Source organism: Heloderma suspectum, chromosome 2, assembly GCF_057233095.1.
Source record: "Heloderma suspectum isolate Gila_16-S chromosome 2, 16-S_ref, whole genome shotgun sequence".
Taxonomy (NCBI): Eukaryota; Metazoa; Chordata; class Lepidosauria; order Squamata; family Helodermatidae; genus Heloderma; species Heloderma suspectum.
The window spans coordinates 311,646,258-311,670,112 of record NC_139459.1 but is presented as its reverse complement, the minus strand read 5'-3'; the positions used below and the strand labels follow the sequence as shown (position 1 = coordinate 311,670,112).

At 44.0% G+C, this 23,855-nt stretch overlaps 1 protein-coding gene across 1 annotated transcript in view; it reads left to right on the top strand.

Annotated features, from left to right (window-relative positions):
* LMCD1 (LIM and cysteine rich domains 1) overlaps positions 1 to 23,855 on the top strand; it is a 68,822-nt gene that overhangs the window by 25,963 nt on the left and 19,004 nt on the right. Inside the window, exons 2-3 of the mRNA XM_084840299.1 lie at positions 5,101 to 5,189; positions 14,214 to 14,469. Of these exons, the coding sequence (XP_084696425.1) occupies positions 5,101 to 5,189; positions 14,214 to 14,469 (345 nt within the window). The remainder of the gene's footprint in view (positions 1 to 5,100; positions 5,190 to 14,213; positions 14,470 to 23,855) is intronic.

The window sequence follows — 23,855 nt, the reverse complement described above, 5'->3', positions numbered from 1 at the left end:
ATATCTCACTGGGACTAACTTGTATACAGGGGTGTGTGTGTGTGTGCGCACGCGCATACGCACGCGCACATACACATACACACACACATACACATACATAGGTAGTGAAAGCAAAATACTATACTGAAGTGGTATATAATGAAGATTCATAGATGAGCTGTCCTGCCCATGCCTTAAAGCACTGAGATGGTGCTGGATCCAAAGATATTAATGAGCCTCGTGATTCCAAAACAGTTCGGGTATTGCGAGCCCAAATCTGAGAAATTTGACACTACCATTGCACCTTTTAGACTTGCTGGTGTACAGTGGCATCTGGCTCTGTTTATTCCATGTGACGTGTTAAGGTGGTATTATGAAGGAGGAGGTGAGAATGAAAGGCTTCACAAAGCACATAAGAGCATAAATACAATATGTTGCTGTGGCATCAAAGCATAAACTGGAACACTAGGTGGCCTAGCATTCACGGGTGGGATTCATCAGGAGCCCTGTTCAGGCATTATTAGCTCATGCAATTAATGTTGTGGGAGGGGAGAGAGTGGGGCCGCCCTCCATCAATGCATTGTGGGAAGTTCTGAAATGGGGACCCTGCTCTCTGTAGGTAGTTTTCCACGTGATTTAGAATCCTGCATGATCAGGGTTGTATATCATCCAGAGAGGCTGTGTGTGTGACAGGCAGTGGGTGGCTCCAATGTCAGTGGGGCAGTGAATCCGCTCCAGCTTCCAGCCAGAACTCTAAAGGAGCTATCCAAGGTGCTTCGCATCAGAGCCACCAGCCTCCACTGGTAATAGGTTCCCCAGTTCAGAACCACCACCACAACCCCATGTGGAGTTGCGTAACGGCAACCATGTTAGCTAATAATGCGCAAATTATTAGAAACGTGCTGCGCCTGGCCGAAGCCTTTGCAATATGCAAGCCCTGCCACCCCTTCTGCACCTGCACAATTCAGGATGGGCATTTTGCTAGTTTCCTGTAAAAAGGCTGCAGTGGTCTCAAGTGTGGACTGGCACCTTCCTGGCTCTTAGCCTTGACCAGCAGAATTGCTGCCAGGCCTGAAGATATGGTCTTTCAGATTTTAGAGTCTGGGAAAATTCCTTGGGGGTGGGCAATGGCAAGGCTGATTATAAAGACAGCATTCCATGGTATCCATTTGTCTAGAATATTTCCTTTTAGGACAACTTTACTTTTGGCTTCCCCAGTACATATTTTTCCTTCTTTGAATACAGAGTCACACTTGATCATTTTCTGAAGATTAAAGGCAGGAATTTATTACACGTTGGGCACAATTATCAGAATATTTGCTCCAAGTAAACTCAAAGCACCCTGTGTTCTTCACCTTTTAAAGACCGTTTTTGACTTGAATTGTTTTTATAGGTCCTTTCTCGATTTATACTCTTGACCCACCCTCTCATGAATGAAGAGAGCAATATTGCAACACTTCTCTATTCCCTCCACCCCCACGTTCCTCCTAGGACATCTTTTATTATTTTTTCTCCTGCTGTGTTTCCCATTCACCATGGAAACCATCCACAAAGCATAACAGCAAAGATGTGGAAACCAGCCACATTCTCAAAATAACTCTATTCAGTCTTTGTAGGGTGTAGCAAGAGTCTACAAGCCAATAAAATGGGCTTGGATATCGGGTCACCAGTGTACTGCAACGACTGCAATCTCTTGACCGCTCAGTAACGTTTCCTGGTTGATCTTGTAGCGAAACAAATTCTTGAATATCCAGAACTAACATAGCACTATGTTTATCTTGCCTCCTATAAGGATATCATATCCTTAAGTATGTCTAAGATATATACTTTATCCACCTGCTTTAAGTGAGTATCTCTGTATAGCAAAGATGGCTGTCTCACTTCCAGGCACCTAGCTAACTTGATCTAATTTTCTCAGTACTATTTATTTATTTATTTATTTATTTATTACATGTATATCTCACCTTTCCTCCAAAATTCCAAGGCAGAGTGCATGCTCCTCCGTTCTATTTTATCGTCATAATAACCTTGTGATGTAGGTTAGGCTAAGAGATGGCAACTGGCCCAAAGTCACCCAGTGAGCTTCATGGCCAAATGGGGACTAGAACCCAGATCTCCTGAGTTCCACTGCAATGTTCTAACCACTCTACCGCACCGGCTTATAACGCAGTGTCTGGGAGATGTAGGATTGTTCGGTTTCCTGGCTCCAAGCTTGTAGACAGGGCTCCCAGTGTGGGGCCAGGAAACCACGCTTCCCCCCTCCCCCCCATAGCCGGTGTGGAGTGAACCATGCCAGCTACCTCTCCGCGCTCACAAAACAGAGTGTGGAGATGGGGAAAAAGAGGTGTTCCCAGGGGAGGAGAGGAGACTGGGGACATGGGGCTGTGAGGTGTCTCCAGCCGTCCCCAGCCTCCTTCCCTCCCTCTCCCCAAAGCCTCTGCTAAACAGGTGAAATCGCCCTTCTAGCTAAAATGCATGGGATACATGTAAGCCTCCAAGTCCAGAGGCTTATGAGCAGCCAGGGTGCATCCAATAGGGTTGGCCTTAAAGGTGCTTTTGGAGGATTCAGAAATGACTGTGTGAGAGAGCCTTTAATGTAGCTGATTTGCTCCTAGCTGGTTGGTCATCTTAGGTCATAGAAAGTATCATAGAATCATAGGTTTGGAAGGGGGCTACAAGACCATCACGTCCAACACCCTGCTCAGTGCAGGAAGCCTGATTCCCAGGCAGTCTCCCATCCAAGTACTAACCAGGGCTGACCCTGCTTAGCTCTTCTACAGACATTCAGCCTGTACATGTGAGAGCTAACAGGGGAGGGGGGGATGAGGACACACACACATCCCACCCACAATGTCCCTGGGCAGGCAGACACCTCTAAAGACCTTTATGTGTTGAACACTAAGGTTTGAACATGCTTATAAGTCTCCCCACCTGTCTTGTCAGGGTTCCTGCCTGCATGAAAGTCTTGTAAGTGCCTTCAGCAGACTGTGCTTACAACCCCCTTGCAGATCTTCATGTTCAATGCAAGAAGATCTGTGGAGCCAGGCATGCTGGGATGTTGGGGCTGGCATGCAATGCTAGCTCCTGGTGGGGAGGGGAGCTTGGGCAAGATGCCCAAATGGGTCCCCTACCTGAGTGGGTCCACCTCCCTCTAGCTTCTATCTCTGCTGCCCATCCATTTGTCTTCTCCTTCTGGACCCAGTTTGTACAACTGCCCGGAGGGAGAGCGCAAGGCAAATGGAGGGCTATTTTCTCACTCTGGCCACTGTCTTCTCACTCTGGAGGGGGCAGGTAAACAAACAGTGACAGCAGGGAGGACCAGGGCCAGAAGGCTCTGAGGGTTGGTAATGGTCCCCCTGCTGGGGTATGAGCCTTGGCAGCTGCCCAACAATGCCTGCCTCTGGCGCTTGCCTGTTGTACACACTCCCTCGCCCCACCACACTTTTAACTCTTGCTTGTGCAGGCTAAAGCCCTGTATAGTTGCTTCTGATGTGGATCTGTGGTCACTGGCCTGTCAGATAACAAGTTCATATGGTTTTAATAGAGCTTAATATGATCCAGGGCTTAATTCTCTGGAATCTATTTTCATGCTTGAACCAGGTTAACATGTTTTTCTCAATAGTAAGTGAAGAGCGCCTTCCCTTTCTCATAGAATTAACCAAAACTTCACTGTGTATCTAGAAATGCGGTGAAAGTGTGTCCAACTCACAAAACATGACTTCTCAGAATTGAGCCTGTCGACTCATGACTGCATAAAGACATGCAGCATGAGCAGTAAGGATATGACAATTGTCATTTAGGTCTCTGCATTCTTTATGCTTCCTTGTCTAGATCTGTAGGGCCCATGCTGGAGTATATCTCATCTTTGTCGCTCTTTCAATATGTAACCTGCAAACCAGCAGTGGGCAGAAGGTAGTTCAGGATCTACCAGGAGATCTCTGGATGACTTTTGCCATAGATCACCAAGAGTTTCCAACTCCTAATTGTTTAATAATAGCAGCAAGAAAATAACGCTAGGCTGCTGAAATGAAGAAAGCTTTGTGAGAGGGCTGTGAGCACCATTCAGTTCTGGTACTGAAGAACTCCTAGGCTCAGAATGTGCTCAGAGGCACACCCTGTTCTTTAATGATGAGTGTATTTTCTAACCTGGCTCTGGTTGATGGATCTTAAAGTTCTATTAAAAAGCAAAATAGATCCAGCAAACCTGAAATCCTGCCCACCCCTGCTGTAAACACAACTGTTTAGATTTGGCTGCTTTTAAACAAATATCTCCATACAGATAATATACAGCCTATAAAGGAACAAAAGCTGCATCCCAGAAGAACTGGAAACCTCTTACTTGAGCAAGCATGTCTACACACTAGAGTTTCTATTTGGAATGGAGATTATTAAGAATTGGCACTTGGAAAGTCTGGAAAGCCTTGCACCTCTCTCTTGGCTATAAGTGTCCTGGAGCAGAAATATTTATGACTGCATTGAATCATGGATATACACCTTTCAAAATAAGCCTTCAAATTCACCACATGAGACATGGTAGTTGTAAAGTCAAGATTCTGGAAGAATGATGTACAATAAGACAGTCCTAAGTCCTACATGGATATCTTCTTCTTTTTCCCTTAAAAAATCCCTCGGCACCATTTTTCTTTTCTACAACTGCTTCCTTGGAGTGTCATCCGGCAGAGCTTCTCCAAGCGGCTTGAGGCCTGCTCTAGCATGGCTCATAAAGTGATTTCAAGAATACTTGAAGGCCATGTTTGCTAAACAGTTTGAGGGTAAGAATTGTTCATGTCTGCCTCACCCTACGTAGATGCCACAGGTGTGGTAGCATCCCCAGCCTGAGGAAGTGTCCAGAGAAATATCTGGTCTGGTTCTGTAGAATGACTGCCTGTTGCTGCAGCCTAAGTGCAGCCATTTCCTTCCAAGGCAGGGGGCTTGGAAGGAAATGGCCTGCTTCATGCTTGCCCTTCATGGGCCAAATACATCTAGTAGATGGAGATTGACTGACTTCGTGCTGTTCTTTCAATTTTTTTGTGCTGCTTGATTTGTTGTATTTGTACACCTTCCTTTAATGATGAAGGGCAGTCTAGAAGATTTTAAAATAATATTTTGCTCTCTTTTCAGGTGTCAATTAGCCAGCAACCATCAGGAAGAGGTGTGCCTTGTTTAAAATGCAGAGGGATGTGCACTGGCTTTGAGCCACATTCGTGGAGGTAATGCATTTACTGCTACATGGATTCTGGTTTGCTTTTCCCCTCTTTAGTTCATCTGCTGGCTTGGCTTGTGTTTAGTGCAACTAAATGAATGGTTTATGAATGGTCAAATGTCTATAGAGTAGAAAGGGTACTGTCTGAATCCATTCAGATTAATGGAGGTCTTGCTACTGATTTGCAGTGTGATTTTTGCCATTATACTAGCATTGAGGTCACTGTGGATCTGAAAGGGATAACACTTCCTTAGCACTCTTCACAAGTACTAAATGCAGTCATATTATTATACTTTTATAATATAAAAACTTTTCCTAAGCGCTCAGTGGGCTGGATCCAGGATTTGCCTTCATGGAGAGGAAGGGCTCCAGTTGTAGAAAGTCCCTCCACCCAATTTTGACCCTCTGTGTACCATTTTCAGGGAGCTGGAGGGGCTGCCATGGGAAGGAGGATTGGGAAATCGACTTCTGTTGGCACAGTTGATGCAGCTTAACTCTGGATGCAACTCAAAGTTTTATGTGCATTTTCTCAGTAATTCTTACAATAATACTATAAATATTGATGGAGTTATGATGTGAGAAAGTGGTGCCTAGATCCAGACAGTAAATCCATAATTGAGCTAAAATTTTGAACTGGTGACTTGAGTTAACATTACATTAAACATTCATGCTACATTAAACACATCAACCCTGGTCACATATTCTGTTTGCCATAATTACTACACTTAAGTAATTATGAATTGAAAATTTGTCATACCCCTTATTCCCACCATACAGTGCCAATCTTCAATCCTGGGTGGTTTCCACTACTCTGAGATCGGTGCTGTAGAGGTGTTTCCATGAGCATCTTTCAGGGGGCATCCCACATCCCACAAAAGGAAGTGGCTCTTTCAGTTGTCTTATGCACCTTTGGTACTAACCAACCACCAGTCCAGCACTTCAGTGCATACCAGTGATTGAGAGTCCCCATTCAAGATGTGAGTGGAAAATCTCCTATTAGTTAGCCATTCTGGCTTATGGGAAAATGACCTTAGTAGGCCATTGACCAAATTAACTCATACAGTTATTCAGCTGAGTGGACTGTATGTAAACATCACTCTGATGCTAAAAGGCATTGCATCCTTTCTTTTCTTTGTCAACTACTTCAGCTCTTCAGAAGTGCAGGATTTAGCATTTGTGCTAGCGATCTTTCATTTCCTGCTTTTATGTTGTTACACTGTTCTTTGTCAAAAGGTCAGCCAATATAATTGTGTGTGTCTGACTTTTTGGCCTTTCCAATAGTGGGTGGCAGTTAAGACATTCCAGTCAAAGGACACCAGTCTTTTCAGCCGTGATGTCATCTTTAAAAATGTCACATTCCTTGAAGCCTCCGCTCCCAAGGGAACTGTTTGGAAAGACTCGAGTAACCCCTTTGAATACAACTATTTGAAACTTTTGATATATCTATCCAGCCAGAATTCACATAAACGATCAGCCATGTAGTGAATTTGGTCTATTTTGATTTCAGTGGGAAAACATTTTTTGGACGAATGATCCAAGACACACATAAAAATGCAGCACCGTTCTTGCCTATGTTTAATCTTGTACAATCACAGATGGGGTTTCTCCCATAATAATGACATCTTTATTGCATGCTGGCAATGCAAGGATTGCTCAAAGTTGGCACTTCTTAAAGACTCCTTCCTCCGCCCATGCATTATATTGTATTGTTTTACTTGTTTATACACTGTTCTTGCTGGATTCCGGTCAGCCTCCCTCACCCCCTCTTCAATCTGTTACTGTTTCTTGCAGTCTGGGTAGATGTTTGTGTCATGGGTAGATGAATTTCGGGTCCTGAATTAAAAGGAAATACAGGGGTCACATTTCCGGTTCATCAGTTAGGTAAAGATCTGGGAGAATCGCCCTCCTGCTGCTCTCAAGGATCTCGTGATGCCTGTCCCAAATGTCAGGAATATTTGTCCTTTTAAAGTACTAACAGCTATCTTCAGGGGGGGGGTGGGGGTGGGGGGTTGATCTGACTATTCTGTACTACAGTGGTGATGACCTTAAGGCTGATTCAAACATTCCACATTCAGGGTCTTTTTGAGATAGGAAATATCTGAGGTTAACAACAGAAAGAAAAGTTAGGAGGAATATTTTACCCCAGCCCTGCTAGCCCTGCATATATGGAGAAACGTAACAAGTAGAAGGGTTCGAAGATGCACTTTCAAGTGGTACTCTCCCAAAGTTGCACAACGCTTATCCATCCAAAGTGGGAGCTACCTTGAAGCTATCGCAGGTAAAGGATGCGTGCAAAAGTATTGCTTCCTTTTGGGATGGGCCTTTGCTATAATTTCCCTGAGTTTATGGAATGATCTTCCCAGTGAGATCCAAAGCGAAACAGTTTTTGCAGCTTTAGGATTGCAAAACCTACCCCTTCTTCAAAAGGCCTAGGACTACTAGTAGTGATAATGTGTCTTAACCAAAATGGTTTTATTTGTTATTTTATTGGAAGCAGCCTCAAGCCATTAAGAAATGGGGTAAAAATGCTTTAAATCAGTAATTACTACTTGCATTTCACTAACAGATACGGAAATAGAAATAAAGTGTGAGAGAGGGCATTTATTTATAGCACCACCAACATACATGGTACGTCACAGAATTACACAAATGAGACCTGCAAGAAAATCTGACTGACTGGAGTGCTACTATTCAGGGTTCCAGCCAGTCAGCCAGGTACTTTTCCAGGTACTTACTCCATTCCAATTCCCCTTCCTCGGTTGTCTATTATTCTCCCCACCCTATGCTGGACGATAGACAGCCAGAGTTTATGGCCACTGAGTATGATCAGTCCTCGTTGGGCTTTTGGTGGTGGGTTTTTTTTTTCTCCCATTAGTTTTGTGTACTCCTGCAAACTTTGGGGCTCCCCCAAGCCTGCTGCTACCTCCCTCTGTGTGTGGCTACATGAGGATCATCTCTTGGAAAAGGAGTTGCATTCATGACAAACAAAAATACTAGGCCCCTGCTCTGAGGAGCATCCAAGGGACTGATTCATCCTCTATCAGATGTATGTGAAGAGGTCTATACATGCACTGGGATTCCTCTGGTAGTGGTTCCTTGTGTACGTATGTGCAGATCAGTGTATATGCTAGACTCAGACCTATGCATGGCCATTCTGTGGACAGGGGCTGGATTAATTTTGATGGAGGAGAAAAGCCAGAGGCAACAAAAGATGAATGCAAGAAACATCCATTTTGGACACGTACAATAGCGTGGAGCATGCAATGCTTTGTTAATGGAGCTTAAACCATGGTGGTTCGTTCTCTCTCTCTCTCTTTAGGAGAAAGTTGTTTAGGTACAGCTTCCTCTAAACTTGGCTATGATAAGCAAGAAACCATTAAAAATTCTGGTGCCCTAATACTTGCATTACCTACAAGTGATACCATCCCTGAAAAAAGATGGGCTTCATTCATTTAAAATTATTTTTACTATGTGTACCACTTTGAGATGTGGTTTCAGAAAAGCTTTTAAAAGGAACTATCTGGATTAGAGTCATTGGGATATTGATTCCAGTTGCTACAAGCAATGGTGCCGATACATCATCCTACCCGCATAAAAACACACGCTTGGCTTCACCTACATTACGGCTACTCTAAAGCCAGGAAACACTTTTTAATAACCATGATGGTATTACCGGCTGTTAATGCAATGGATTGCAATATATAAAACGTGAAAGAATATACTCTCTGGCTTATGATATGCAAAGGAAAGGATTATAAACATAGACTGCTTGGATCCAAGTTCCTCAAACCCATGACAAGTATCCTGTAAAGCTGCTGCTGTTTGGGACCACTCTTTTCTTCCCTAACACTTTACTGGGAGATAATTGTAGTTGAGAGGCCATCACTCAGTGGTGGAACACATTCACAACATCCAGGGGGCCAATCTAAAGGGAGATGCTTTGTGAAGCAATTTGGTCAAAATCCACATTTTCACAGAAACAAATTTGCTCTTTCCATGGTAGACGCAGTGCTGTATTCCTCCACTTTTGTGGAGCAAACAGGACCTGGAGCCACATTAGTTGGGGTGGAGTGGGTGCGTAGACATGAACGTCATCAATTGCGTCGGTGCGGGCAGCCAGTGAACACAGGTTTGTTCCACCTCCCTTCCTCCCTTGCGTGTTCAATGAAGTGCAATGGAGGACTTGCTTACAAGTAGACATTCATGACAAATCCGACATACACACACATTTAGGAGGCGGGCAACACACACATTTAGGAGGCGGGCAGGCAAGCAGGCAGGCCACTGCCACCCGGAGACCAAGCAGAATGAGCGAGAGCGCAAGAGGTGCTGAGAGCAGAGAGTGCAGAGCCGGCGAGGAGGGAGAGCGACTAGCACGTTGTCTCTGATGTATATTAACTGCCCAATCAACAGGCTTCCCCTCCACGCACATGGGCTCAATGAAGTGCTTCTGAGTACACGTTCATGAAAATTATCTGCCCTGGCACCCACCCTTTCTTAGCTACGCAGCTTCGAATCAGCAGGCATCCACCATTTCTCAGCCGTGCTCCTTCGTAGCTGCGCAGTGTCAAAGCGGAAGAGCTGGCTCCCCTCCCCACTCCCACACTCATCAATATTTAAAGTGAGAGGCAGCAACTGAGCCCACGTTCGCAACAGTGCAGTTTCAAAGCAGCTGGGCTGCTCCTGTACTCAGCAAAGTGGAATTGAAGGCAATGATTCCAGGTAGACATGTTTACCTCTCTGCTCTCCCCCTGCCCCAGGCAACTTTGCCTTCCATCAGTCAGCACCGCTTCCACCAGCCTGTGCCAAAGCCAGCAGAACTGGATCAAAACCCCATGTAGATGGGCCCCAGTTCAACCCCTGGAATCTCCAGCTAAGAGGATATTGGATCTGTGGGCTGGCCAAAAAACACCCTGAGACCTGAGAGAACCATTGCCAGTCAGAAGGGAGATGACTGGCCAATGGTCTTACTCAGTGTAAAATTGCTTTGTGTGCAAATAGCGTTTTGCATGGTCTGGGGATGGTGTAATTCCCTGGCTGGCAACTAGTTTTGCCAGAGGGTCAGTGTAGGAAGCAAACAAGGTATGTTGGGCCTGAGAGACAACCATCCTGTCCTAAAACATCCTACCAGCAAGTTCTGTTGCCACAGACATTGCTTTCTCTACACCTCTGGTTGGCGGTTGGGGGGCATTTCTCTAGGAGCTAGTTTCAGCCCAGGTGCTTTCAGAGTTCACCTCTGCTGCAAGTGTTTAAATGCTTTCCTTTTTCAAGCAGATGCATTCAGATGCGACATATCGGTTGCATGGTGTTCGGTAGCCACCAGCTTTCCTTGGTGTGGTGATATTGGGTACCTAACTTGATTTGTGCTATGCTGGCCTGAATTGTTGTGACTTCATTCTAAGATGGGGCAGTTTCATTTACTTAATCAATGTACAAGCCGCCTTTCAGTTCAAGACTTCTGGGACAACACTTAAAATAAAATGAAATACAGGATGAACTTCATGTAAAACAATAAAAATCACCGAAGCCAGCCATAAAATAATAAATGAAATCCAGCAAAGCCATAAAACAAGAATAAAACTTCTAATAAAACATGGGAGAGGAAGAGGTCACCCACCCATCAGGGCAACTAAGCTAGTTTCAATCTCCAAACCAGGCTGGAACCTGGACTGGAGTGGATCCAAACCCAGAACTACCTGGACTTAAGAGGCCACCACAAGCTTTAACATCTTGCAAAAATAAAAAAGAAAAAAATGGCAAACGGGATACTGGGAGATAGTTGTTCAAATTGCCCAGATCCAGCGTGGGTTTTTAACAGTGAATGAACTACTGTTTAGGGCCATGGCAACCACACACCCTCTCAGAGAAGCATTAGCCACCTCTGCAGCATTTTGTTTCAGGCCCAATCCAGCATATTTAATTGTTCAGAAAGTGCAAGGGTCAAGAGGACAAAAAGTGGGCCTTGGGCTGCACAAAGCGTATATTGAATCATTCCATGTAACTCCTCCTTCTGTTCTTGGAGTTCTAGTGAGGTCCTCTTTTCAGATGACAGTCCTTTATTTGAAGGGCTGCCAGAGAACTGTCCTCTATTTGAAGGCATCCTGTTCAAAGGGCTGTCCTGTCCAAGTCCTGTTTAAAGATAAAGAACCATAAGAACTGCTGCCCATCCATACTTAGCACCTACACAGCAGACTGTACAGCAAACATGCCGGTCACCTGGTCACCATCCTCCACGCTATGGTGAGATGGGCTGTATTTCTATTTACATTATAATATGTATTTATACATTTACCCCTATACATATAAATTTTACCATATGCAGATGTTATGCAAATTGCTGTCCCTTTCGTGGTCTTTTCTCTGTGATTCATAAGTGGCCACCCTAAGTTCTAGGCAGACATTCAGCTTTCTGCATTGCAAGTTGTGAGGGGCCTGTCCATGCTACAAAATTGTGTCTGTATTATTTTTTAACAGGATTTTTAAAACCCTGTGTTTCTTTTTAATGTTTAGGGGTTTTCCTGTTCGGAGTATCTTGTCAATTCCCCCCCCCCCACGGCATTTAGTCTTGATAAAAGGGGATAAATGCTAAATTGTTTTTGCATTCTCTCCAACATGTCACAGATGATAGGGGTACACTTGTAGTAATATCACTATTCTCCTACAGGGGGTTGCTGCCTGAGTATCACTTCCCTCCCACCCCAGCCAAATTAAACATTACTCCATCTGCAATATTCCATATTCATTTCGTCTGCAACAGCTGCACTGGCCTAAACACCAAGAAGATATGCTTTAAGAATTGCTATCAAAGTTTCAAAATGGTTCTCGCCAGTACTTGAACTTGTAGGCTGTGTATAACACCATGCCTTAATATGTTCAGTTGCGTGTATTTATATGCATGTGCACTGAAGAGGAGGTCTCTAATTTCCATTTCCCATTTAGATTTTAACTTCTAGAGACCTTAGTGAAGACATTGAACCCTAAGGAAAGGCAACCCCAACAACTTGACACATAAGAGCATAAGAAGAGCCATGCTGGAACAGACCAAGGGTCCGTCTTGTCTAGCATTCTGTTCACACAGTGGCCGATCAGCTGCCCATAGGAAACCCACAAGCAGGATGGGAGTACAACAGCACCCTCTTGCCCATGTTCCCCAGCAACTGGCGTTCATAGGCACACTGCCTCTGACACTGGAGGTAGTACATAGCCATCAGGACTAGTAGCCATTGATAGCTACTTGTCATGTATACTTCCACGGCAGTTTAAATAGTCTTTTGCCTCCAATTGTCTCTTACACTTTCTATGCCTTTAAGAACCTATTTAGAACAAAGAATTGCCTTTGTAGAATGGAACTTGCAGACAGACATTGAAATGGTTTCTTGGTTCCCTACAGTCTTTTTCCTGAAGCCTCTACATGCTATTTTTACTTCACAAATGAAATGTAATCTTACTGACTTGATGTACCTTGGAAGGGGAAGAGATCGAGAATCTTAAAGAGAAGGCATTTGCCCTTGTTCTGTAATACTAATACTCTTTCTGAATTGAACCCTGGCAAGGGCAGCTGAAAACAAACATTCTTCTGTGGCATCAGCCAATTGGAGAAGAACAGCCACATGATTGATCTTTATTTGCACAACAGAGGGAAGAGGGCATAATGCCAAAGTAATTATACTCCACTCACCATCCACCATCCCAATGCACTGCATGTGGGTTTATATGCTGTAATACCTTTCTCTGCGTCTATGAGCCACTGGTTCCCAGATATAATTATTTCAACACAGGTTAATGAAAATATATTCGTTTTATTTGCTGTCAGGTTTGGAGTTACTTAGGAAAATAATTCTTTGAATATATTCTATTCACTTTCTTGGCGGTATCCAGCAGAATGAGACAATTTGTAGCTAATTTGGCTATGGAGAGGCTCTTGCATGTACTTGTTTCAGTAAATTAGTCCTCTTCTTGTCCAGTAGCTTAAACTATTTTTGTTAGCACTGTCTGAAATCTGTATTTTTGTTTATTTTTATTTATCCCAGACTCGGCATTAAGGTAATTGAGGGGCAAATCCAAAGGCAGATTAATATACAGGCAAAGGCACAGTTTTATAGGCAGGTAGGTGCGAAGTCTGAGGTGCTGCCAAAGTTAAAACATGAGAGAACAGTGAAATAGAAATGTAGTCCAAAAACAGAGACAAGCAGGAGACCAGAGGTCAGTAGCATGAAGGTTCAATCACAAGGCAAGGTCAATGAAACAGGAGTACAAGGCACTGGAAGCTGCTGTTTCTAACAGCTCTCAAGTTCCAACTGAGAGCTAATATAGCCAGAGCTTCCAGAGGCCCACCCAGGGCTCAGCTGAAGTTCATCACAGGCTTGTGTAAAAAAGTCCTCCTCATGAGTAAGGCCCTACTCATGAGGAGTCCAGTTGCTATGATTCTTGAGGTGCATGCTTCACCTCTGGGTAGCAGCCTGTACCTCTACCCTCTGGTGTCAGCGAATTCTAGGGCTAGGCGGATGCTTTCCTCCACTTCAGATTCTGTGGGGGTGGGGTCCTCAGGGGCCCCATCTAGGGTTTCTTCAGTGTCCACCAGTACTGGAGGACCTGGTGTAGCTTTCCTGGTGGTGCTAGGAATGTCAGTGTCAGCCAGGTGATGCACAGGGTTGTTGGACTCTGTGTCCTCTAAATCATCATCAGATGAGGTGTCCCTTTACAAGCTTATGTAACTGAGTAGCTGCATTCACAGGAGCTTAGAAGATACACTTGGTCATTGTGCCCTGTGGTTTTTTCTCCAGGGCCTCTGCCATGTGGATTTTTTCAGTTTTATATTAAACACCATTGCAGATTCCATTGGTCCGTAGCTTACAAACTTTCCTCTCCAGACAGAGTTCTTGCCATCACAGATCTTTTGTCCTATGTCATGATCCATTTTGATATTTAACCTTCAATGTGTTTTCTAAAGTTCACCCTTGAGCTTCCAAAAGAGCACATACCTATTGGGGTCCAGCTTATATCAAAGGATGACCTCATTTGTCTCCCACAGGAAAATATGCAAGTCATGCAAATGCAGCCAGGAAGATCATAGCCTGAGTTCTGATGCAGAAGACGATCGGAAAATTGGCCGCTTGCTCTCTGATTCGAAATATTCTAATCTAACTGCCCGGGTGAAAGGAAGCGATGGAGTTCGCATCTATAAAAGGAACCGTATGATAATCACTAATCCTATAGTGACTCGGAAAGATCCAACTTTTGACACTATTACATATGAATGGGCTCCACCTGGACTGACTCAAAAGCTGGTAAGATCACTTATCAAACTGTGCATAAGGGCTCCATGGAAATCATATTACTGAAATATCCCAAACCACATAGGTCTAACGAGATGCTATGAGATATTAGGGATGTACAGACTGTAAAATCCGCTCCGTCTGTGTTCTGTGGATTGTCAGGTGCCTTTTGTTCCGTTGTCCACTCACAGATGGATGCCAGTTTTTTTTCGCCATTCCAAAAAAGACGCAAATAATTACGTAAGTATTTACCTTAGTATGTAACGTTTAATGTATAGTCCCACATTCCATTCAACATTTCCTCAGCAGAGACTTGCGTATTTTCCTACAAATATATGTATATGCGTAAATTTTGGGAAAGTAAAAAAATCATCCGAAAGTCCATGGACTCCACGCAGCCTAAGGGGGTCACTCCACAGTGGATTCTGCAGGTTGGATTCTTAGAAATCTGAGTTCAATTTAGTCCATCCCGAATTTCTCAAGCATCCCTATGAGATATACAGAGTATACCACTCTGTATGTCTTCCACCTTCTCTTTCTCATAACCCCTTCTTAAATAACAACACAAACAATTAGTTGCTTCATGTCTTGGAAGGTCAGTGGCCAGAACTGAGCATGTCACAAAGTCCTAACCAAAAAAAAGAGAAGAGAGAAATGGCTCTATGTCTCTCATGAGTACTTAAATCAATACTCCTATAAATGGAATAAAAATAGCGCTCAGCATTTTGGGGTAGGTAGGTAAAGGTAAAAATATGCTTAGGCTGATACAATGGGTTATGTCCTTTCCAGCGTTGGGCTGTGTCCTTCCCAAGAAATATATTTCATACCTAGAACATGGGCATCCATGTTACTAATGACCAATAAAAGCATAAATTAGTGGTGAATATTTATACTGTACAGTATTCTTTGGAAAATCTGATGTGGGTCATGCAGACTTTCCTAAACCTAAACAGAAATGCATGTAAAGCTGTCTTCCTTCTTATTCAGGACTACTACTGGAAAAAAATGAAGAATAAAATACTGCAAAAAATAGTTTTCTACTGCAAACGATAGCCAGTACAAATTGATTGAAAGAGTTAATAACAATAACCTGCGAACTCACACTTTTGTCCCTTTTTCTAATTGTTCGTGCAAGACAGAGCTGTCTTTTTTCCTTGTAATACCTTGTGACCTGCTGTGTTTGTATGACACACACACACACACACACACACCAGTACACCTGATCACCATAGATTTTTGGATCTGATCTCTGTGCTGAAGCAAATAAGGTCCTGAACATGCCCTTCTTGGAAGAACAAGGTCAAGAAACTAGAAGCGGATGCTATTTCCACATTACAAATTCAGTAACAGACCATACTGTTGACTAGAAAAAAATTACTTGAAAATGGCAGTATTTGGCTCTTGTTGTCAAAGCTAATTGTGCCCACAATGAGTAGCAGTGGCCAAGTAAGTAAGTGCACTAAGCTCAGATGACAACAGACTGCAACTATATTGAATAACAGTTTGGTGTTAAGAGTAGGGAGAGACCCAAGCATTGTAGCACCTGGTATGTGCTGGGCAGCCCAGTGCAAGGCTGCTTGTTGGTAGCCCCTGTGCTTATTGCTGGCAGATATAACCATGGGACAGCAAATGGCACAAAGTCAAAGGTTGATGCCCCTTTCCCCTAGCTGTTGTTCTGGAGGTGCAGTGTTAGAGGCACCTTGTACAGTATCATCCTAGAGTTGCTTTAGATGACCTTCTGAAGTTACAGTTCAAGTTGTAGGGCAAGTTGGATACCCAAAACCAGGAGGCCTCTTAATGTTGTCTTCCAGTGGGTTTGTAGTGTTTCTCTAACAACTTTTAAGCTCAAGACCCTGACTGATGTCAAAGACCTACTGATGGAGAGGACCTGGCCCAATAGGATTGCGCCCTAAATAAATAAAATATCTTATTGGTAGCAGATCTAGATTTTGCTCCTCAAGTTAAATTCACAATAACAGCAATTGTCTTAGGAGCCCAAAGAAATGAAATTATCTTTTAGGATGAGATGCCTTGCAAATCATCCTTTAATACAGCGGATTTTTAAAAATACAATAATTTACTAAATCTAAGCTTCTTGCTCTGTTAGGCATGATTTTAAAACTGTCAGTATAGTCAAATTCAAGGCAGTCTCTGGGCCTTGATTTTCAGAGTTCATGTATCATCCAATTTCTCACAGCAGGTGCCTCACACAATTCTTCCTGTACAGGTTTAGGAAAGATGTACATCATGGTGTCAGCTCATGCTGTCTGGATGATTGTGGTCAGCAATGGCTCTGTATCTCCATGCACTACAAAGCTGATGGTATCAGCTTGTCAAGATGGGCATCATCGTGTAACTCTGGCCCATTAGAAGTCCTAATGGTCCAGCAACCCTCCTTTTATATGGCACTCATTGAACTTGGTAAACTAGTAGTTAGTACATGTTGTCTTAGAACTGATTTAGGCACAGTCCTATGGCCCCTTGGAAGCCATTCCATGGGCTGTAGAATATGGTGGATCTCCCTCACCCTAGATGAAGAAGGGGGTCTGCAGATAGATACCTCTGCCACTGATGCTGCTCAGCTGTCAGTGCTCTGACAGAGAAGGCAAAAAGAGGGGTTCTGGATCAGGATGGGCTGGAGGAGGATTTGGACCCACCAGATCCAAAGCCCTCCTGTTTCCTCAAAATGCCCTGGAGCTGGCATACTACTTTCTCCTCCCATTGGAACCAATAGGATGGAAAATATGTTAAAAAAAAACATGCTGTTTGTCTGCTATGGATTCTCCCTTCCCGTTAGATTGTTCTACCTGTTTGTTAAAGTCCCTAGTATCTTAACTTTGAAACTTTAGATTCTACATATATTAAAAAAAAAACTGAGCAAGCTTTAAATGATGCAAAATGTTGTTCCAGCTGAAAACTAAACTATTGACTGTCTTTACATTGGAGTGGCACATGATGCTAGAAACCTTGATCTTTTGTCTAATTGCTAACAGGATGTTTTTCCCCTAAGTAACACAGACTTGGAGAAGATGCTTATAAATCTTGTTTAGATCTAGTAGTTTCTAATCACTGCTTCCTTCCCCACAATACTTTCTACATGAATTAACTTGAGTTCAGAGAACAGACACTCTAACCATTGCCCAGTGCTCTTGTCTGTCTTTGACTAACGTCAAGGGGGCGGGTGAGATGCCTAGGTACAGGGACAGAAAAGGGTCAGTAAGAGGCACCTTGTATAAGAAAGTATCATCCTAGAGTTGCTTTAGATGACCTTCTAAAGTTACAGCTCAACTCAAATCTGCATGTTTGTAAAAGTTCATTGTCACTTGAAAGGAATTAAACGGGGATTCTTGCAACACCCATCAATCTTCTGTAGCATGTCCTAATTCCAAAGACATCCAGGGTAATATTGGTCCAGGATTGGCCCAGTACTCTCTGAAATAAATATGGTGCTCTGAGACTGACACTTTAATGTGTAAAATCACTCGGTAGTTATGGTAGCTAAGTGGGTAGCCCAGGAATCTGGAACGATCAATCACAAATGTCCCACCTGGCTGTAATATTGATCTCTGCTTACTCATATTGCATGTCATAAAGGTATCTACAGCTCCTGGATGGGGTAATTAGTGGATTGTTCTGTGAGATGGAAAGTACTAGATCATTGTTCCATATACCTCAAAGTAAAACCCCTCAGTTTTGACTTGCCTTATTGTTTTTTAATGCATGAATATACCAGTTTACTCAGATGCACGGGTATCCAGTAGCACAATTGGATGGACTGCTGTTAGTACAATTGGATGGACTGCTGTTAGGGAATTTAATATAAGAGTTCTGCTTCTGTTACTTTGAAAACTTGGGACATGAACTGATATAACCCTGCCCTGAATCTTCAGAGGAGGAGATCGCTTGATGCTCTGTTTCACACGTAACACCAATTCATGGGTTGTTAATGTTAACCTATAAACAGCCTAGGGATGCCCCATAAGCCATGGGTTAAAACTCTCGGTCATTTGCCCCTCAATAACCCAGAATTTTGCGTTCACACATCACATCAAACTACGCAGGAATGCAAAGTGGAAGTGGCAAGTGGGTAGGAGGCAGCATTCACACTCACTATGGGCATCTCTTGTTGTTGTTGTTCAGTCGTTAAGTCGTGTCCGACTCTTCGTGACCCCATGGACTGTAGCACGCCAGGCCTTCCTGTCCTCTGCTCTCTCCCGGAGTGTACTCAAGTTCATATTCATTGCATCAGTGATGCTATCTAGCCATCTCATCCTCTGCCGTCCCTTTCTCCTTTTGCCTTCAATCTTTCCCAGCATCAGGGACTTTTCTCTTCACATTAGGTGGCCAAAATATTTGAGCTTCAGCTTCAGTATCTGGCAAAAATATTTGAGCTTCAGCTTCAGTATCTGATGGGCATCTCTACACCAGCCTAAAATCCTGCATTTAAAATGGGGCTTTCTGCTTCCAGTTTAAATGCAGGTTCACAACCGATTTCCTCTGCACGTGCTTCCTTTCCCCCCTCTCCTTCCTCCCTCCCCCCTCCTTCTCCCGATATCTGAGTCTTCCATTATCTTTCATTGATCTTGCTCCTCCTCTTCTTGCCGCTTTAACTCTTTTCAGGGAGGAAACTGAAGTGGAACACAGTGGGGTAATTTGATAGCTCATTATCTGTGATCTATTTAAAAACAGAACAAATGGCATTTAGTGCAGGAGACACCCTGCTGGGTCATGGCAGGGTCACAGCGTCATGTAAAGAGCCTGCAAACTTCCATGAAGGAGCAATCTCAATCGCAGGATAAAAGCTCTGTGTGAAGGAGCCTTACCACTCAGCCCCGACCAACTATGGGTTGTTTAACCCATATTTAGTTGTTACATGCAAATTAAGCCAATGTGTGTGTGTGTGTGTCGGGGGGGCGGGGGAGACAAGAAAAGTATCTTCTACAAATTTGCAAAAGATGGTACATTGCTCACTTGGATATCTTAAAGGTTTACCTGGCAGCACAGCTATGGTGACTCCCCCTTTCATTGATGAGGCTCTGTCATTGCAAAAGGATGTTTAATGGCTCAATCATAAGGAAATAATTTAAAATTCATTGTGGAATTGTCTGTATATTCAGAAAAAGCATATGATACAGGCTACTGGGACTATGCCACTTTACAATGCTGCACTGAGGACTTCGGTACAGAAGGGCTCTCTCCTCCACAGCGGGCTTTCCTCAGGCTTTTATTGCCACCAGATCCTGGATGGGTCCAAAACACACTCAACTGCTGTCATTCAATTATGACTTCATCCCCTTTCCTTCTCTTGGAACTTTTCTAGGTCTGCCTCAGGTAGGCACTAGGCAGCTTGGTTATTTCAAGCCAGAACTACAGTCCTTCTACCATTGTGTGTGTCAGGCGGGGGGAAGGTGGCCGAGTGCTTGGGTTATTTCTGGACACTAGTAACAGGTTATTTCCAGTTCCTCTTGTGGTGGGCCAAGTATTCGAGCCCTCAACAAAGCCTCTGTGATCAAAGCACCTTCTATAATGTGTCTTCTATACATAACCTGGGAATTACAGAAAGGACAAAATATTTTTGCTAAAACATGTGTATCCTTTAATTTATGTACATATTTAGTGCACGTACTTTACATGTTTTGTTTCAAATTCTATCTGTGCTGTGGTCAGCAAGTGCAAGTTGACCCTCTTTCTGTCCTACAGCCCTTAACGTTTTGGGTTCCCGTTGAGTTTGATACTAGCAGTGCCTCATGTGAGAGAATAACAGCTAACACGAAATGTATGGCTCATTTATTCAGTCAAGTATGTTCTCGTGCGTAGTGATGGAACCTTTCATACCCAGCATTTCTGACTGATTAGCTCATGTAATCCAAAGTATAGTGCTTCATAAGCAGAGTACAGGATCTAGCCAAGTACCCCATGCTAGGAATTCTGCTAGGGTAAGAAAAAATAAAGCATAAAGCATCTTTTGTAGCTTCGGCAATGGCTTAGCCTGTTTTCCAGTCTTCAGTGCCATGCGACCGGAGTTTAATAGGTCCCCAAAAACAGGGCAAGCATTCCTTTCCATGCCCAGTATTGGACTTGGCTAACACAATTATGAGAACACATGCAAATAAACACATTCCAGATATCTTGAATGTAACCAACAAAGGGACTTTTAGGAGAAAGAATTCAACTACTTGAATTGATTTAGCTATGTGCTGTGATGTCCACACTATCATACATATTTTTAATACAATAGTTTTTTCATCTTCAAACTGAGTTATGATGATTTCTAAGCTGGTTCCTAAAACTGTGTTCTACATGCCAAGAGAGAGATTTGGAAGTCAAAAAGCACGCTATTTAAATTAGAGATAGATTTTGTATTCAAAACTATCATCCTTCATATCTTTGAGGACAGGAGATATACTTATGTTTTCATGGCTCTAGTTAAAAAACTTAACTAAGCCATGCTTATAATATAACTATTATATCTGATAGAAAAGAACTAATGTGTTGGTATTTCTGGCTATTGTAGCCTGAACCTGTAAATGATAGTACCTTTGTGTGCCCTACCCCCACTTTTTTCATAGAATCATAGAATAGTAGGGTTGGAAGGGGCCTATAAGGCCATCGAGTCCAATCCCCTTCTCAAAGCAGGAATCCAAGTCAGAGCATCCCTGACAAATGGCTGTCCAGCCTTGTCTTGAATGCCTCCAGTGTGGGAAAGCCCACCGACCCCCTAGGTAATTGGTTCCTTTGTCGTATTGCTCTAACAGTCAGGAAGCTTTTCCTGATGTTCAGCCAGAATCTGGCTTCCTGTAACTTGAGCCCATTATTCCATGTCCTGCACTCTGGGATGATTGAGAAGAGGTCCTGGCCTTCCTCCCTGTGACAACCTTTCAAGTACTTGAAGAGCGCTCCTCTCAGCCTTCTCTTCTCAAGGCTAAACATGCCCAGTTCTTTCAATCTCTCCTCATAGGGCTGTTTCCAGTCCCCTGATCATCTTTGTTGCCCATCTCTGAACCTTCTCCAGTTTGTCTGCATTAGGGGTGGACGAAAGTCACTTACCTGTCCTCGAAGGCCGTTCGCGGGGGGGGGGGAGCGCTTCGCTGCTTCCCCCGTGAAGTTCAGGCCGGGGGGGGGGAGGCTTCCCGCCTCGCCCGGCCGAAGTTCAGGCCGGGGGGGGGGGGCTTCCCGCCTCGCCCAGCCGAAATTCAGGCCGGGGGGGAGGCTTCCCGCCTCGCCCGGCCGAAATTCAGGCCGGGGAGGATGCGCCTCGCCTCGCCCGGCTGCGAACGCGAAAGTAAAAAAAAAACAAAAAAAACTTCCCCTGATAGGCTACGTAACGATTCACGTAGCCTATCACGGCTAGATCTGCAAAGTCAGCCGTGATAGGCTACGTGAATTGTCACGTAGCCTATCACAGGTGACTTTAAAAACAACCAAAAAAGCGCGTACGTGAATGGCGGCCCCCATAGGGAGCTGCCATTCGCGTTCCTTATTTAGTCGCTGTAGTCTACGTAAATGTTTACGTAGACTACGGCGAAAATAAGGGCAACGCAAATAGCGTTGCCCTTATTTTCGTCGTAGTCTACGTAAACATTTACGTAGACTACAGCCACCAAATAAGGAACGGGAATGGCGGCTCCCTATGGGGGCCGCCATTATCCGTACACTCTTTTTTTTTTTTTTAAAGTCACCCGTGATAGGCTACGTGACGATTCACGTAGCCTATCATGGCTGACTTTGCAAATCTAGCCGTGATAGGCTATGTCAATCGTCACGTAGCCTATCAGGGGGTGTTGTTGTTTTTTTTCTTTCATTACAATGGCGGCGGCGGCAGCCGGTCGAAAGACCGGCTGCTGCTCCCGCCTCGCTCGAACACCCGCCGAACCGCCAGCCAGACCAGCCACCGGGAGGGACATTCGCAAAAGGTACGTCCCGTCCCGGGGGGGGTGCGGGCAGCGGGGGGGGTGCGGAGGATTTCTCCCTAAAACTTGTTCGGGGGGCCGAACACGTTGGCGCTCGGCCCCCCGAAGTTTCGGGGAGAAATTCTCCGCCATCCCTAGTCTGCATCCTTCTTAAAGTGTGGTGCCCAGAACTGCACGCAATACTCAAGATGAGGATTAACAAGTGCTGAGCATGATTTGGAAACCGTACTTCCGTTAATGCAGCCCAAAATAGCATTTGCCTTTTTTTGCAGCCACATCACATTGTTGGCTCATATTCAGCTTGTGATCTACAACAATTCCGAGATCCTTCTCACTTGTAGTATTGTTGAGCCAAGTATCCCCCATCTTGTAAATGCGCATTTGGTTTCTTTTTCCTAGGTGCAGAACTTGGCATTTATCCCTGTTAAATTTCATTCTGTTTTCTGCCTAGTACTCTATCCTATCAAGATCACTTTGAATTTTGTTTCTGTCTTCCAAGGTATTAGCTATCCCGCCCAATTTTGTGTCATCTGCAAATTTGATCAGCATTCCCTGCACCTCCTCATCCAAGTCATTAATAAAAATGCGGAAGAGCACTGGGCCCAGGACTGAACCCTGCAGTACCCCGCTCGTTACCTCTCCCCAGTTTGAGAAGGTCCCATTGATAAGCACTCTTTGAGTCCGATTCTGTAGCCCACTGTGGGTCCACCGGATCGTTGTTTCATCTAGCCCACTTTGAGCTAATTTGCTCATCAGGATATCATGGGGCACTTAGTTGAAAGCTTTGCTGAAGTCGAGGTATATTATGTCCACAGCATTCCCACAGTCCACAAGGGAGGTTACCTGATCAAAAAATGAGATCAGATTCGTCTGGCAGGATTTGTTCTTGACAAATCCATGTTGCTTCAAGTAATCACTGCATGGTTTTCAAGGTGCTTCCAGATGGATTGCTTTATCATCTGCTCCAGAATTTCCCCAGGAATTAATGATAGACTGCCTGGTCTGTAGTTCCCAGGTTCCTCCCTTTTGCACTTTTTGAAGATAGGGACAACATTAGCCTTCCTCCAGTCACCAGGCACTTCACCCGTCCTTCATGATTGCACAAAGATAATACACAGTGGTTCTGAGAGTTCTTCTGCCAGTTCCTTTATTACTCTAAGATGCAGTTCATCTGGCCCTGGAGATTTGAACTCATTCAAAGTAATTAGGTGTTCCTTGACCATATGCCTATCGATCTCAAGCTGCAATCCTGCCCCTTCAGCCTGTACTTCACCTTTGCCAGGGGGGGGTCATAGACCCTCTTCTGAGAGAAGACTGAACTGAAGTAGGAATTGAGCACTTCTGCCTTTTCTTTGTCATCTGATATCATTTTGCCATCCTTATTTAATAGTTGAACCACCATTTCTTTCCTCTGTCTTTTACTATGCACGTATCTGAAAAAAGCCTTTTTGTTGCTTTTAGCATCCCTTGCTAACCTCAGCTTGTTCT